The sequence below is a fragment of the Uloborus diversus genome, chromosome 7 (genome assembly GCF_026930045.1).
Source record: "Uloborus diversus isolate 005 chromosome 7, Udiv.v.3.1, whole genome shotgun sequence".
In the NCBI taxonomy this organism is placed as follows: Eukaryota; Metazoa; Arthropoda; class Arachnida; order Araneae; family Uloboridae; genus Uloborus; species Uloborus diversus.
In genome coordinates this window covers 153,343,880-153,356,779 of record NC_072737.1, presented here as the reverse complement: position 1 = coordinate 153,356,779, position 12,900 = coordinate 153,343,880, and the positions used below count along the sequence as shown (strand labels likewise).

At 31.9% G+C, this 12,900-nt stretch overlaps 1 protein-coding gene across 1 annotated transcript in view; it reads right to left on the bottom strand.

Annotated features, from left to right (window-relative positions):
* Positions 1-1,263: 1,263 nt before the first annotated feature.
* LOC129225509 (leucine zipper transcription factor-like protein 1) overlaps positions 1,264-12,900 on the bottom strand; it is a 48,796-nt gene continuing 37,159 nt past the window's right edge. Inside the window, exons 7-10 of the mRNA XM_054859938.1 lie at positions 11,119-11,190; positions 10,635-10,739; positions 7,299-7,402; positions 1,264-1,522 (exon numbers count right to left, since the gene is read on the bottom strand). Coding sequence (XP_054715913.1) covers positions 1,495-1,522; positions 7,299-7,402; positions 10,635-10,739; positions 11,119-11,190 — 309 coding nt within the window. The 3' untranslated portion in view covers positions 1,264-1,494. The remainder of the gene's footprint in view (positions 1,523-7,298; positions 7,403-10,634; positions 10,740-11,118; positions 11,191-12,900) is intronic.

The following is a 12,900-nucleotide window of genomic DNA, read 5'->3' as shown; positions in this document are numbered from 1 at the left end:
CTAGTGATACCCGCACGGCTTTGCCCGTAGTAGAAAATTAAAAGGTCTTTTGGTTCACCTGTATATTTACAAATAATGTACGGTGAATTTCTCGACAATTGGCTTGCTCATGCTGCGATTCCACATTATGATAACTTGGTAATTTACTTGTCCATCTTATGATAATTTTGCTTATGAAAATGTTCTTAAAATTGGAATAGAAAAAGAACAAAATCGCTTCGAGGTACACACCCCCATACTACAAACTAACTTTATGCCAAATTTCATGAAAATCGGCCAAACGTTTAGGCGCTATGAGCGCCATAGAGATCCAGGCTTCCTAACAGAGAGACTTTGAGCTTTATTATTAGTAAAGATAAAGATTTTGATAAAAGTAAGGTTTCAAAGAAATTCTGGAAGGAAATCTGTGGCGGACCTGTGTCCAGGAGACCCCATAGCACCTACAGCCTTGAAATTTAGCACAAAATTACTTCGAGCCCCAGGTGTGTTCACCTGAGGTTTAATTTTTAAAATTTGAATTTTTTATTTATTTTTTAATTTTTTTGCAATTAATTTTTTAAGTTCAAATTTTGTGTAAATTGCCGATTATTGCCTATTAAAGGGGTGAAAAATTACTTGAACATATTAATATTAAACATATATTGTTGGAAAGGGTAGAATTTTTCTATGCAATTTGTTTCAATGCTCTAACTTAAATACGGCAGGAGTTATTTATGTTTTTAGCTCGAACATTTCTAGATTTAGCTGAAATTTAGACACTACTTCCTTCATTAAATCTATTAGTAAAAAGCGAAGGAATTGTCTCACAGTTTTCCTTTTGACACCACTGGAAAGCGCAGCTTTTTTTACTCGAGATCTAACTCAACCTATGGTCTAAAAACTAAGCTTCTATCTCCAAAGGAAAAAAAGTTACAAGCTGTTAAAAGTTTAAGTTCAAATAATCTCATCTTCATTAAAATTATTGAAGTTTTATTTGTAGTTGCCATAGTTACGTCTTTTCGATTCGCATGTTTCTTTTTCTTATTTACAAAAGGGTTTTGATTTTAATGGAAAATCTTAGACTCAACTCAATTTAAGCCCCGAGTTAAAGAGCAAAATATATTACTAAAGACCACGAATATGAAAGTGACTTTTCAAACATACAAAACTGCAGTTCAAATCGGGTCATTCTTTTTGAAACACCTTGTATTTAACCCAACATGTAGATTTTTATTCAAAATGTGTTTTTAAAGTCATGCAAAATACATAAACTATCAACATAAATCATTTTTAATAGATATATATAATTTATTGATATATATTAAATACATATTTTGCAATCAAAATAGTTTTCTACATTTTGTGCAATGTAAAAGATGCAAAAAAAAAAAAAAATCTCACTAAGAAATATAACAATTATATATTTTAAGAATTTGTATGGACTAGATATTTGATATGTGTCAAAAAATAGGTGCTGTTTGTGTATCTTCACTGTCAAGCATTATCATTTCTAATTCAGTTATCCTGGTCACTTTCTTCATACCTATAAAAAAATTAGTAATAAATAAACAAAAATGATGCAAATATTCAGCAAATGTAAAATACAATTGAAATTTGCAATATTTCATCATTCAAATATCAACAAATGAGTACCAACATTGATGAAAATAATGTTGGCAAAAGAATTAAATTCATGCACATGACATTTATAAGTACCACATTAATAAAAAATATGTAATTTCTAATATTCAAAGATATTAACAAAATTACAATTTGAAAACAATATGCAAAAAAGCAGTAATAAAACTTCGTATTAAGAAATGAGTAAAATACGTCAACGTGTACACCAGTATGAAATAAAAGTAATTGAAAAGAGTTAGAAACTCAGTAAAGCTCTAACAAGTGCCTTGAAATAGCTGTTTGCTGAGTTTTTAACTCTCTTTAATTGATTTTATTTGTACTGGTATACACATTGTCCTATTTTACTCAATGAAAACAATGTTATGTTTATTAGCAACTTTACAATTGTTATTACTTTTACAACAAGAAAAAATACCGTTTGTGTACAATTTTACTTTTATAATTCAACTGAAACTATATTGAATAAAATTAGAGGATATATTTTAAAACATTCCGTGTCATATTGTTAGTAATTCATGATGAAATATTTTATGTTTAATGACAGATATCAATTTTTCATCACAAATGCAAAGTGTCTGCAAATATTTTGAGACATAATATATATATATGAGTTCTCTTTTTAAAACCAGTAACAAAAGTACTTCCAAGAAATTGCCTAATGTTTTAGGAACCAACCCAATAGTTTCACAAAATAAATACAGGGAAATTATTAGATGAGATTAAGTTAAATAAATGTCAGGCATTAAAGACTGCTCTTGCAAATGAATGCTAATGAATTTATGAAAAATCTTTTTTGGCAAATGTAAAACTTATGGTAGTCTATCATTTTGGTGATTATAACTTCCTGAACGAGTGATTTTACCATATTTCAATTGTCAACCAATGCTGAAGGGCTCCAGAGTGCATAGTTAAACTGGACAAAAGAAAGTGTACCACCCAATCAAGTTTATCGGCTTAGTCATATGACCTTAAACTCTTAAATGTTTCAGAAAAAAGAGACATAAGGGATTAAAATTGAAAAGGACATTTATGAGTTCTCTTAGTCATAAATTTCAGTGATACATAAATACTGTATATACTCGCATTCAAGTACAGAAATTTAACACAAAAAATAAGGTTTAAAGTTAGGGGGTCGACTTACAAGCGGGAAAATGTTTCAAAAATTGTTCAGAATACAAAAATAAAATGCTTTTCAATGTATGAGTTCTGTAAACAAAAGAGAAAACAGTAAATGAGAAGAAAAAAATTACTTTTCATGAAAATAAATTTGAGACAATGAGGGTTGTTTCCTTCAGTCAAAAGTATTGCTTTTCGTCACTGAAATTGATAGAATGAGTAAAAAAATAACATGGACCCAGAAAATACTTTCATTTTCCAAACAATTATATTTAATTCATTTTTTTAAATGTCCGATTTTGAAAACAAGGCATGGTCTTTATGACGTCACAAATGATGCAATTTGGCACATCATTCTACCACGTTTCCACATTATGACAATCAAGAGGCAAATTAAATATTGCACTCTATGCTTGCTTTCAACCATATCGTTGCCAATACATGTGAGTAAAGATGCGAATTAAATATTTTTCTCCAGGAATAGCAACAATGAATGGCATTTCATCATTTGTGATGTCACACTACAAAAACGTAAACAATTAAAGTGCACCGATTTAACGAATTCTTTAAAAATATTAAACTTGAACAAATTATTTAAAAAATGGTCAGATCCTATATTTTTAAGCATGCTCTTCCAGAAAAAAGTACTTTTAAAATTTTGGAAATGACCCCATTTGAAAATAATAAATGTAATCAGTGCTTTAGTTGGAGGAAAAAGCTTTGTGGGTAAGCATTCTTAAATAATTTTTTGCATATTTGCATTTCATTTGCAGATTCTATAGTTAAGTGTGTATCTGTTCAAAACTGCTACTGGTACAGCGGGAAAACTACTGGTACAGTGGGGCAAATAAATTTGTTCCGGGAGAAAGTTCGGTTCACAAAAACCTTATAAGCATACACGATATTGTATTACTAGAGTCAATACACAGAACTGCAGGGAAGAGGAAGTGATCTAAAGAACTGTTTTGTTAGAGAGCTGTGCTGGTAGATAGGCTACATGATGCTGATGTTAAGCCAAGGAAGAATCAATTTCTAAGCAGTAGCTTCTAATCCAAATTGTTATAAAAGAACCCCATAGCAGAAACAGGACGATGCTGCGACATGCAAAGCAGGTTCTTGAAAAAATCTGCAGACTATTCCTACACCGGGGGAGAAAATGACATGAAATATTTAAAGAAAATCGAAGATTCGTTTAATGCAGAAAGGGCATAAGTCCTGGACTTATGCCGCTTCTGCTTAACGCGAATGAAAGAATAGTAAGGCGCAATGTGAATATGGCAACATTATAGGCAGTTTGGATTTTTTGGTGTAATGAAGAACAACCAAATAACTCATGCACTCTAGCATTATTAAGGTAGCGGCAGGTCAGTCATTTAAGGGGTCAGGTGGGATTGTCCTGACTTTTATTTTTTTTTATATAAGTCGGAGGGGTTTTTATTGCTATCCTATGAAATTTGCATCGGTTTTCTGCCCGTTATCCTCCTCTCCCCCCTCCCTGTAAAAATTCGAAATCATGAGCCAGAGTATAAGTAAGGTAGAAAAGCATCAGAATAAAATTTGAATTTGCTCATGGATTTATTAACATAACTCTAGGAATTAAAAAAAAAAAAACTGTATGCTTTCAGTGAAATATAAATGCTGGTCAAAGTAAGATCAAAACTGTTATGAAACTTTTCTGGACTGGAAACTTTTTCCGTTTTACAAGACTGCTCCAGACTTTTGTTTGCAGTTGCGAATGGGATTTTGGGACAGTAAAACAAAAGTTTAACAGAGATGACAGATTATTGCTGTGTGAACTCTCATCTCTTATGAGTAAAATTCTGCAATTACGTCAATCTTTCAATTTCTTTAAGTCAATGTTCACCGTCAAATCTTTTGAAATCACTGAAATCTGTAACTGCTAAAACAGGTGTCTTTCATTGAGATTTTGGAAAAACTACTCTATGCGATGACAAATGTTTTCAAATCTCAACATCCATGAAAGTGGAACATCAAGGGATAATTTCAGGCCAGCTATTTTATTGAAGGTTTTCAAGAGGATACTTTCATGCTCGCAAAGTAGTACTTGTCAGCTAAATCACATTTCCAACATAAAACGGAAAAGAAAAAATTTCATCAATGTAGGGTGAAATAATTGATATCAATGAGATTATTCAGAGCAATTTTGACTTAGATTTATTTTTAAAATGGGTTTCAAAAATTAATAGTTTCAGTTCTAATAGTTTGGTAGTTTAAAAAGAAAATAACATTGATAATAATAATAAACAAATAAGTTGTTCTCAGAAAAAATTGTTGCATTTAATTAGTGAATTTTTACTACAAAAATTTCATAAGAATGCAAACTCAGTTTTTATTTCACACCCCCTGTTAGTTAAAGTGCTACAAAAATTGAGAGGAATATATGGCTAATTTAGACTTTATTGATATCTTGCTCAACTTCTCTCTGTCTTGAGTGATATATTTAAATTAAGTCTATTTTTCATTGTTTATTTAATTACACTGACTCTTGTAAACAATGACGAAATTCAACTTAGAACAGAAATAAGGGCAGCTTTCATTTAGTTTCACTTGTATACCAAACTTCTGTATGAATCTTTGCATTACTTTTTGAGATATAGCAGTCATATAAAACATGGAAAGTAATTCAGTGTGCCATCCTTTTGGGATGATTGAAGCTAAAAACAAATAAGCAACTCGCCCTTTAAGATATACCTGTAGACCAAATTTTGTCTGAATCCATGTATTACTTCTTGAATATATCAGTCACAAATAATAAAAAAGAAAGGGGGAAAAAAAGTCATTTGATTGCTCTACCCTCTTGTGTTATTGGTCCCGACATTATCCCGCTGCTGCTTGCTCACATTTTATTTGATTCTGTTCATCATTTCCTGAGAAATGTCAATCATGCATATCGATGAAAACGCTCAGATAGATTGTGCTCTACAGAAGGCAGCATAATTATGACAAATGTCTATTATCCTAAACAGCATTTAAAAGAGCAATTTAAGCATTACACCACGATGCTCTAAGTGTGATGAAATTTTCTGAATCTTCTGTCAACAGAACTTTAGTTAAAAAAAAGGTAATATTTCTTATGCTCAAAAATCGTCAAGTTTTAATGATTAAAGAATTTGTTATTTTGGGTACACAAAATTAGGATTGCACAAAGATGAAATTTTTAATGCTTTAGACATAATTAAAGAGATCATGATTTTAACAAAATTATAACATGAAATAAAAAATAAACAAACAAAAAGCATTAAAAAACTAAGTATTTTTGCAATTTTGAAAAATTTTTTCATTAAACAGGGTTCATACTCAATTTGGATGAAAAAATTCCATGACTTTTCCAAGACTTTTTCATGACTTCATAAAAATTTTCATGACCTTGTTATACGAAGAGAATAATACTATTTTATGTCAAATTTGCCAATTTTTTCGGAAATGGGCATTAGAAAAACTTTTACATGAGTGCCATTACCTCATAGGAGCACTTACTTGTGACTGAGAAAATATCAGTGCATACTACTGAAAGTAATAAATTATTCTTATTTGTCTTCATCACATAAAGTCAAGTAAAATAAAAATATAATGAATGCGATACACTGATGTTTAAATGTCTAATAATTATTTATTAAATAGGGCAGAATAGTAATGAATGGGATAAAAATTGAATAAGTTTAAAATAATAAATTTACTTCATAAAAACATTGCCCTTTGATGTCAATAGTGCATCTAATCACTCATGTAACTGGTCAGCACATTCATTCATTAAAATAAAGCAACTTTTTGCATTTAATTCATTTTTCCAAACCAGATATTTCAGCTGGCTAAAAGGATCGGTTTTGCGAGCTACATGTTGGGTACTACTGTTTTAGACTATTAGAATTCCCCCTTTTCCATGTTCTACTTCCTGACTAAAGTCTTCATTTTTAAACCTTCAACATATCAAGAGACATTCCGATAAATTTAATAATGAACTTTTTACAAGTAGTCAAAACGGACTCGGATGCAATTGAATTACACTTTTTGAGGGGAGTGGCAAAATCAAGAAAGTGCGAGTCCAATACTACAGAATATAAAATATAAGAGGTACTGAAAATAATGATGGGTTCAAAATTAGTAATGCCCCAGTAGTAAAATCACATCACAAAAAGAAAAGGTGAGCGGCTGTTACAGAAGCGGATGAAATTGGATTCCAAAACTCGGATTTGTTTTTGAGATCGTTCAATTTATATGCAATATTACTAAATCACTCAATATTTCTAGAGATCTTTTAGCAATTGTTGCTTTCTTACTGCCCAAGACATTTTTCCATGACTTGAAATAAATTTCCATGACTTTTACGAAAATATTAATTTTCCATGACTTTTCCAGGTCTGAAATTCGTTTAATTTTTTTCCATGACTTTCCAGGATTTCCATGACCCGTACGAACCCTGATTAAAAGAAAAAATATGTACTAACTCCACTGCAATTTAGTTGTGGAGCTGCTTTCCTAATGGAAGCTAAAACTGTTTTTGAAACTATTTTAACAGTGTTAAAAGAAAAAGTCCTAATTACTTCTGAAGGCGTTGTCTTAGGGATTTTATCTGCTCATTTTTTGACGATAGCATCTGCTTCATATTTTTAAATGCCCCTGTTTGACTAAACTTCAATTCTAATTCCTAGAAAGACAATTAGATAAGCATTAAACTTCAAAGTTAAATATACAACAAGTTTTCAATTTGAGAAAAAGAACATAAATTGTTAGGGGTGTATAGGCGGATTTAGGACTGAGTTCCTGGGGGGGGGGGGGGGGCAGGATTTTTTTTTCTTGGAGCAACATTTTTAATTGCCCTCCCCCCCCTCTCCCATGTCTTTGTCTGTTTTCTGTGATGCATAAGGCCATTCTTTACTTTTTTATGTGTCGTTTTCATTAGTGTGTGTAATCATGCTGTCCTTTTTAAATTGACCTTAAAAGAGAGGGGGCTGGTATTAAGAGAGTGACGCAGTGCTCCCTTTTAAGTGGGATATAGAATATCTTTAGTTTTAGGGGGCCCGGGGGTTACTTCCCCGGAGGAAATGATCTAAAATGGATATAAAATTCTGCATTTTGAAGTCTTATAAGGGTTAATTGGAAATAATAGGCAAATAATTTTTAAGTTTTACGCTTTAAAAGTGTTTTGTGATGCAAGTTAATACTATAATACTTTAAAAGAAATGGTGCACAGACTTAGAGAATAGGTATCAAGAGAGTAACATTCTACCCATTTGAAAAATTCTTAATTTATACACTTGATAAGAAATAAAATTGAAGCACACTTTGCTTAGGAGTTTCAAAGACTTGTCTAATTATTTTCAAGGTTTGGTTAGTTAGATTGGGTTTTTTGGCTCAAGAGCCCTGGTAGATTGCACTGCACTAATTCTTTTCAGGGATTTTAGAACCTATCAATAATTTGCACTTTCCAGTCTCTAAAATTGAGTAGTAAATTATACAGTTGTACAGTGTTGTTCAAACTTTGCAAGAAACGGCTATTTTAAGTTTAAAAGAAAAAATAAACTTTAATTTCCTATTCAAAAAAGAAAAAATCATGATTTTTTTTGTTATAAGATTTTAGAAGATAAGTTGTTACTATATAAACTCCTCCCAAAACTGGGAGCATTATCCCCTTTGCCCCGCCCCCCCATAAATCCACCCCTGCTCTTCTGAACTATTCAAAAAAAAAAAAAAATGATTTTTTTTTTAAATTTTTGGATGCTGTGTTGTTACAACATAAAGTCCTCCCAAAACTGGAGGGGGGGGGGCATTGCCCCCCTCTGCCCCCTGTAAATCCACCCATGTAGGGGTGTCCAAATGAAAAGGTACCAAATGTCACAAAAATGTAATCGTTAACATATTTGTGTACGTCTCTATGGGAAAACGAAGCAAGACATCTAAGGATAAGATTGGAGTATCCGGAGTATGTGTGGTCACTCTGCATGCGCAGAAAGATTCGAGGCTCTTATAAAGAGCGCCATCCAATTGATGCAGCAGTGCATTAGAGCATACTTGTTTAATTTCTTTGTTGCCGCTACTACTTGTTGAATTCTTTGAGCACAGAAAAACCATTAACTCTTATAGTATACTGTGAGATACTCCAAAGCCTATGCAGGTTCATCAAGAACAAAAGACCGAGGCTGCTCACAAAGATTGGTTCTGCCTCGTGATGACATGTGTCCACATGTCTACAGGGTCACCCAGGCGATACTGGTCAAATTCAAGTAGCAGCAACTTGACCAGCTGCCCTACACCCCAGACATGTCACCCTGTGATTCACATGTGTTTGATTCTTCGAAAAAGCTTTTGAAAGGAAAGTGCTTTAACTCGGACGACAAACTCGATGACACCGTGAAGGGACCGTGTCTCGTCACGGCCACAGAAGTTCCCCGAACAAGGAATTCTTTGGTTAGTTAATCAGAGGGATCGTGGTGCTCAGGCCCGTGGTGCATACATCAAATAAAGTCCCCATTTAGATCCACAGTATCGTTTAGTACCTTTACATTTGAACACCCCTTTTATTTCAGATTAAAAAGTAAAGTTATCAAGAATATGGAAGAACACAATTATAATGAAGCATAGTTTTTATTAAAACTTCAATTCATCTTCAACATTTGAAACATGTAGTGAACTACAAATCGTAGATAATAATAACAAAAAAAAAAATAAAAAAATTAGGGATAGACTGAATTTTGACGGATACCGGGCATCTGATGTCTTTTTGTCGACCGAATTCGGATATACAACTCTACAATTGCTTTCAGCTGCATTGTATGTTGTTATTTTTATGTAATGCTGATTCACAACAATAAATCTATCTTTTTTCACACGTCATTTCTTTAAAAACTTATTGAACACATTTAAAGACAATTTGTATTTTGATCTATAGTGTACTGGAGCAATGCTGCATATAAAATGAAGCACTAAAATATTGTAATAATATTAAACATTGTAATCAAAAACAAATTAGCAAACTGATTGCAGAAACGTGTTTCAGGGCTTCGCAGAATCAATTTTTCAATGCTAGGAAGTGTGAGCTTTTGGATGAAAAGGTATCCAAGAAAAGCAACAAGGTGGAACAGAACAAATATTAGCCCACAAAAGTGTTGAGTCTAACCTCATGAGAGGGTAAAATGGGCCATTTTTCAAAAAAGATTTTAATTTACTAGATTTATTAAAGAAGTATCTACAATAAACTTACATGGAAATATTACCTCAAGCTAATTATTTTCATATTTCAACATGATGTTGTTGAATAGAATTCTTCAATCGAATCTTCCAGTAGTTTTAGGTCTAATTTTTGCAATATCAATGCTATCCTTTTGCAGAAACACATAACAATTTGCCATACTTGATTTTGCTTTTTTTTTTTTTGTACTTCCTTACTATCAGCACGTGTGATTTGTCCTATAAATATAACTACAAACTAAACAAAGGAAAGGTCAGTTAAGCCTAAGACCTGTTTTATCACATCCATAATAAAACAAAATAAAAAAAATCAATAATTTTTCTTATTTAACCGCTTTCAGTGGATGTAATAATCTTCTGTCATTAGGCATAAAATACTTTAATTTATCCTCTATTCAACAATTTTAAGAAAGTTTGGAAGAGAGAGGAAAAAAAAAAAACTGCACACACATAAAAATTACTTTTTTTTTTTTCAAATGAAATGAATAAGTTTTTCTGCTTTTGGGGAAAAAATTGACAATAAAATTTGCTTAAAATAAATATTTTCTAAAAATATAAATGCATACTACAAAAACAAACCTAAGCACAATAATATGTATCAAATTCAACTATTAATTATGTATAATCATGTTTCAGGCAATTGCTCAAATAATGAAAAATATCAACTAATATTTCAAAATCAAAAGTTTTACCTTCTCAGCTAATTGTAACTGAGATTGTACTTCTAACAATCTCTCCTTAGTTTGAACAAGATCACATTCTAAATGTTGTTGAGTAAAAGCACTTTCACACACTGTCTAAAAAAAAAACAAAAAAAAAAAAAAAAAAAACACTCGTTTAAAAATTTAAGCTCACTAATTTAAATACAAGGCTAAAATGAAATTGAAACAAAGTTATTCAATTCAGTGGGCAAAAAACCCCTCCCCCTTTTCAGAAGGCTTACTATAAACAGTAGATTTTGTCTATAGTAAGCTTGATTATAGTGACAAGTCTTTTATAACAAAAAAAAAAATTTCAGTCCCTTCAGTCACCCATAAACAGTAAATATAATCCATCCCGTAGTGTCACTTGACAAAAATGTCTTAAATATTCTAGGCCCTTGGATGAAGTTATAAGAGTTTCATTTAATATAACAGTTTCAAATGAAAGAGAATGCAGATATGGAATGCAACATACCGTTTCCAATTCTTTCTTAACTTGAAGCATTTCAGTTTCTAAATGCTTTAAATCCATTTCCACAATGTCAGCCTAAACAGAAAGCAAAATAGAACCTTAGTGTCAGTTCACAGAATTTCAATTAATTTTATACATTTTAGTTGCTACACCCATTTTGATAACGCCCTTTCCTCTCATTATTTGTAAATGGAGAGTATTTTTGTAATGTTTTTGTGAATGGAAACTTGTATACAGAAAGAAGTTAAATTACATCATTTGCGGAAAAATATTTTAACTTTTTTTATTTTCCCCGGGTCAAAAGTTTTGTTTTTTTCCAATTTTTACAAAATTCAATTGTACATATTGCTTTAATTAATATAACTAAACAACAACATTTTTTAAAATCAAATTTTATACATGTTTTAAATTAGATCATTCAAGATATGCGATTTTAGTTGCATTGAAAAATAATCAGTTCTATAACTTTTTAAAAGACTAAACTTGAAATGTTGTTCAAACTGCCAGCAAAATAAATAAATAAATAAATAAATAAATAAATAAACAGCTTGTAAAGAAATAAAAGATAACCACAGGGGATTTGATATGCATTGTAACTACTAATAGAAATGTTTCTGGGGGGGGGGGGGGAAATGCAGGGCATGAAACTGGTCAGTCAAAGTCAGTACAAGTCAGTATTATACAAATACAAATGTGATGACCAGCAACAGACTCTGGGCCCAACTAGGCAGGCCCTAGTCGGATCCCCAATGAAGATCAATGGCTCTCTTAAAGCTATCCACCCCCTTGCTTGTTACCGCCTCTTCCGATAAACTGTTCCAAGTGCCCACAACACCCTACTAAAGAAATAATTTTTCCTAATTTCCAGGTTAGCCTGAGTCGAATAGCTTAAACCAATGACCCCTCGTCCTGTTTGCTGTGCAAAAACTTAACCCATTTACGTCTTTCATTTTGATAAATTTAAACAACTGAATCATGTCCCCTCTGACTCTCCTGTGCTCCAGGTTATACATATTAAGCCTACTTAGTCTGTTATCATAGTCTAAGTTTGAAAGTCCCCTTACTAGTCTAATAACCCTTCTTTGAACCCTTTCCAATACAGAAATATCTTTCCTGAGATAAGGAGACCAAAACTGAACAGCATACTCCAAATGAGGTCTTACTAAACTCCTCTGTGTACATAAACTAGTATTTTCCAATTTATTTGCAGATTTATTAGACTATATATGATCTCGTTTTAATGCAAAAGAGCATTGTCTGAATTTTTTATCTGTAAATCTATACAACTATTAATTCTGCTCTACATAGTTGTAATACTCTGCATTTTATCATCATTGAAAGCATCCCTTAGAAAAAATTTCCTATTTTTTGTCCAATGTGTAAGGTTAGATGAAGATAATATCAAAGCAATAAGTTATACATGACAACTACATTTAGTAAAACTTCAAGATGAGAAAAAAATTGTTATGTTTAAATTATTATCTTTATTTGCTGCCTTCAACTTTCATCATAAGTTCTTTCAGTATAAGTAAACTTAGTTTCTGTACAGGGTGCACAGAGTTCATCTGCACCTGACACAGCGTTTATCTGCACCTCCTATCTGGCCAAACATGGCATCGCAGTGCTTCCCCAACCCCCTTTCAACAGAGACATGTCTCCCCCAGACGTTTTTTTTGTTCCCGCTCATCTAAAAAAAACTGAAGGGAAGATGTTTCCAGTCGATAGCGGGCATTCTAAAAAGTGTAACCAACAATCTTAATGCTATCCCTGAAGACGCGTTTAAAA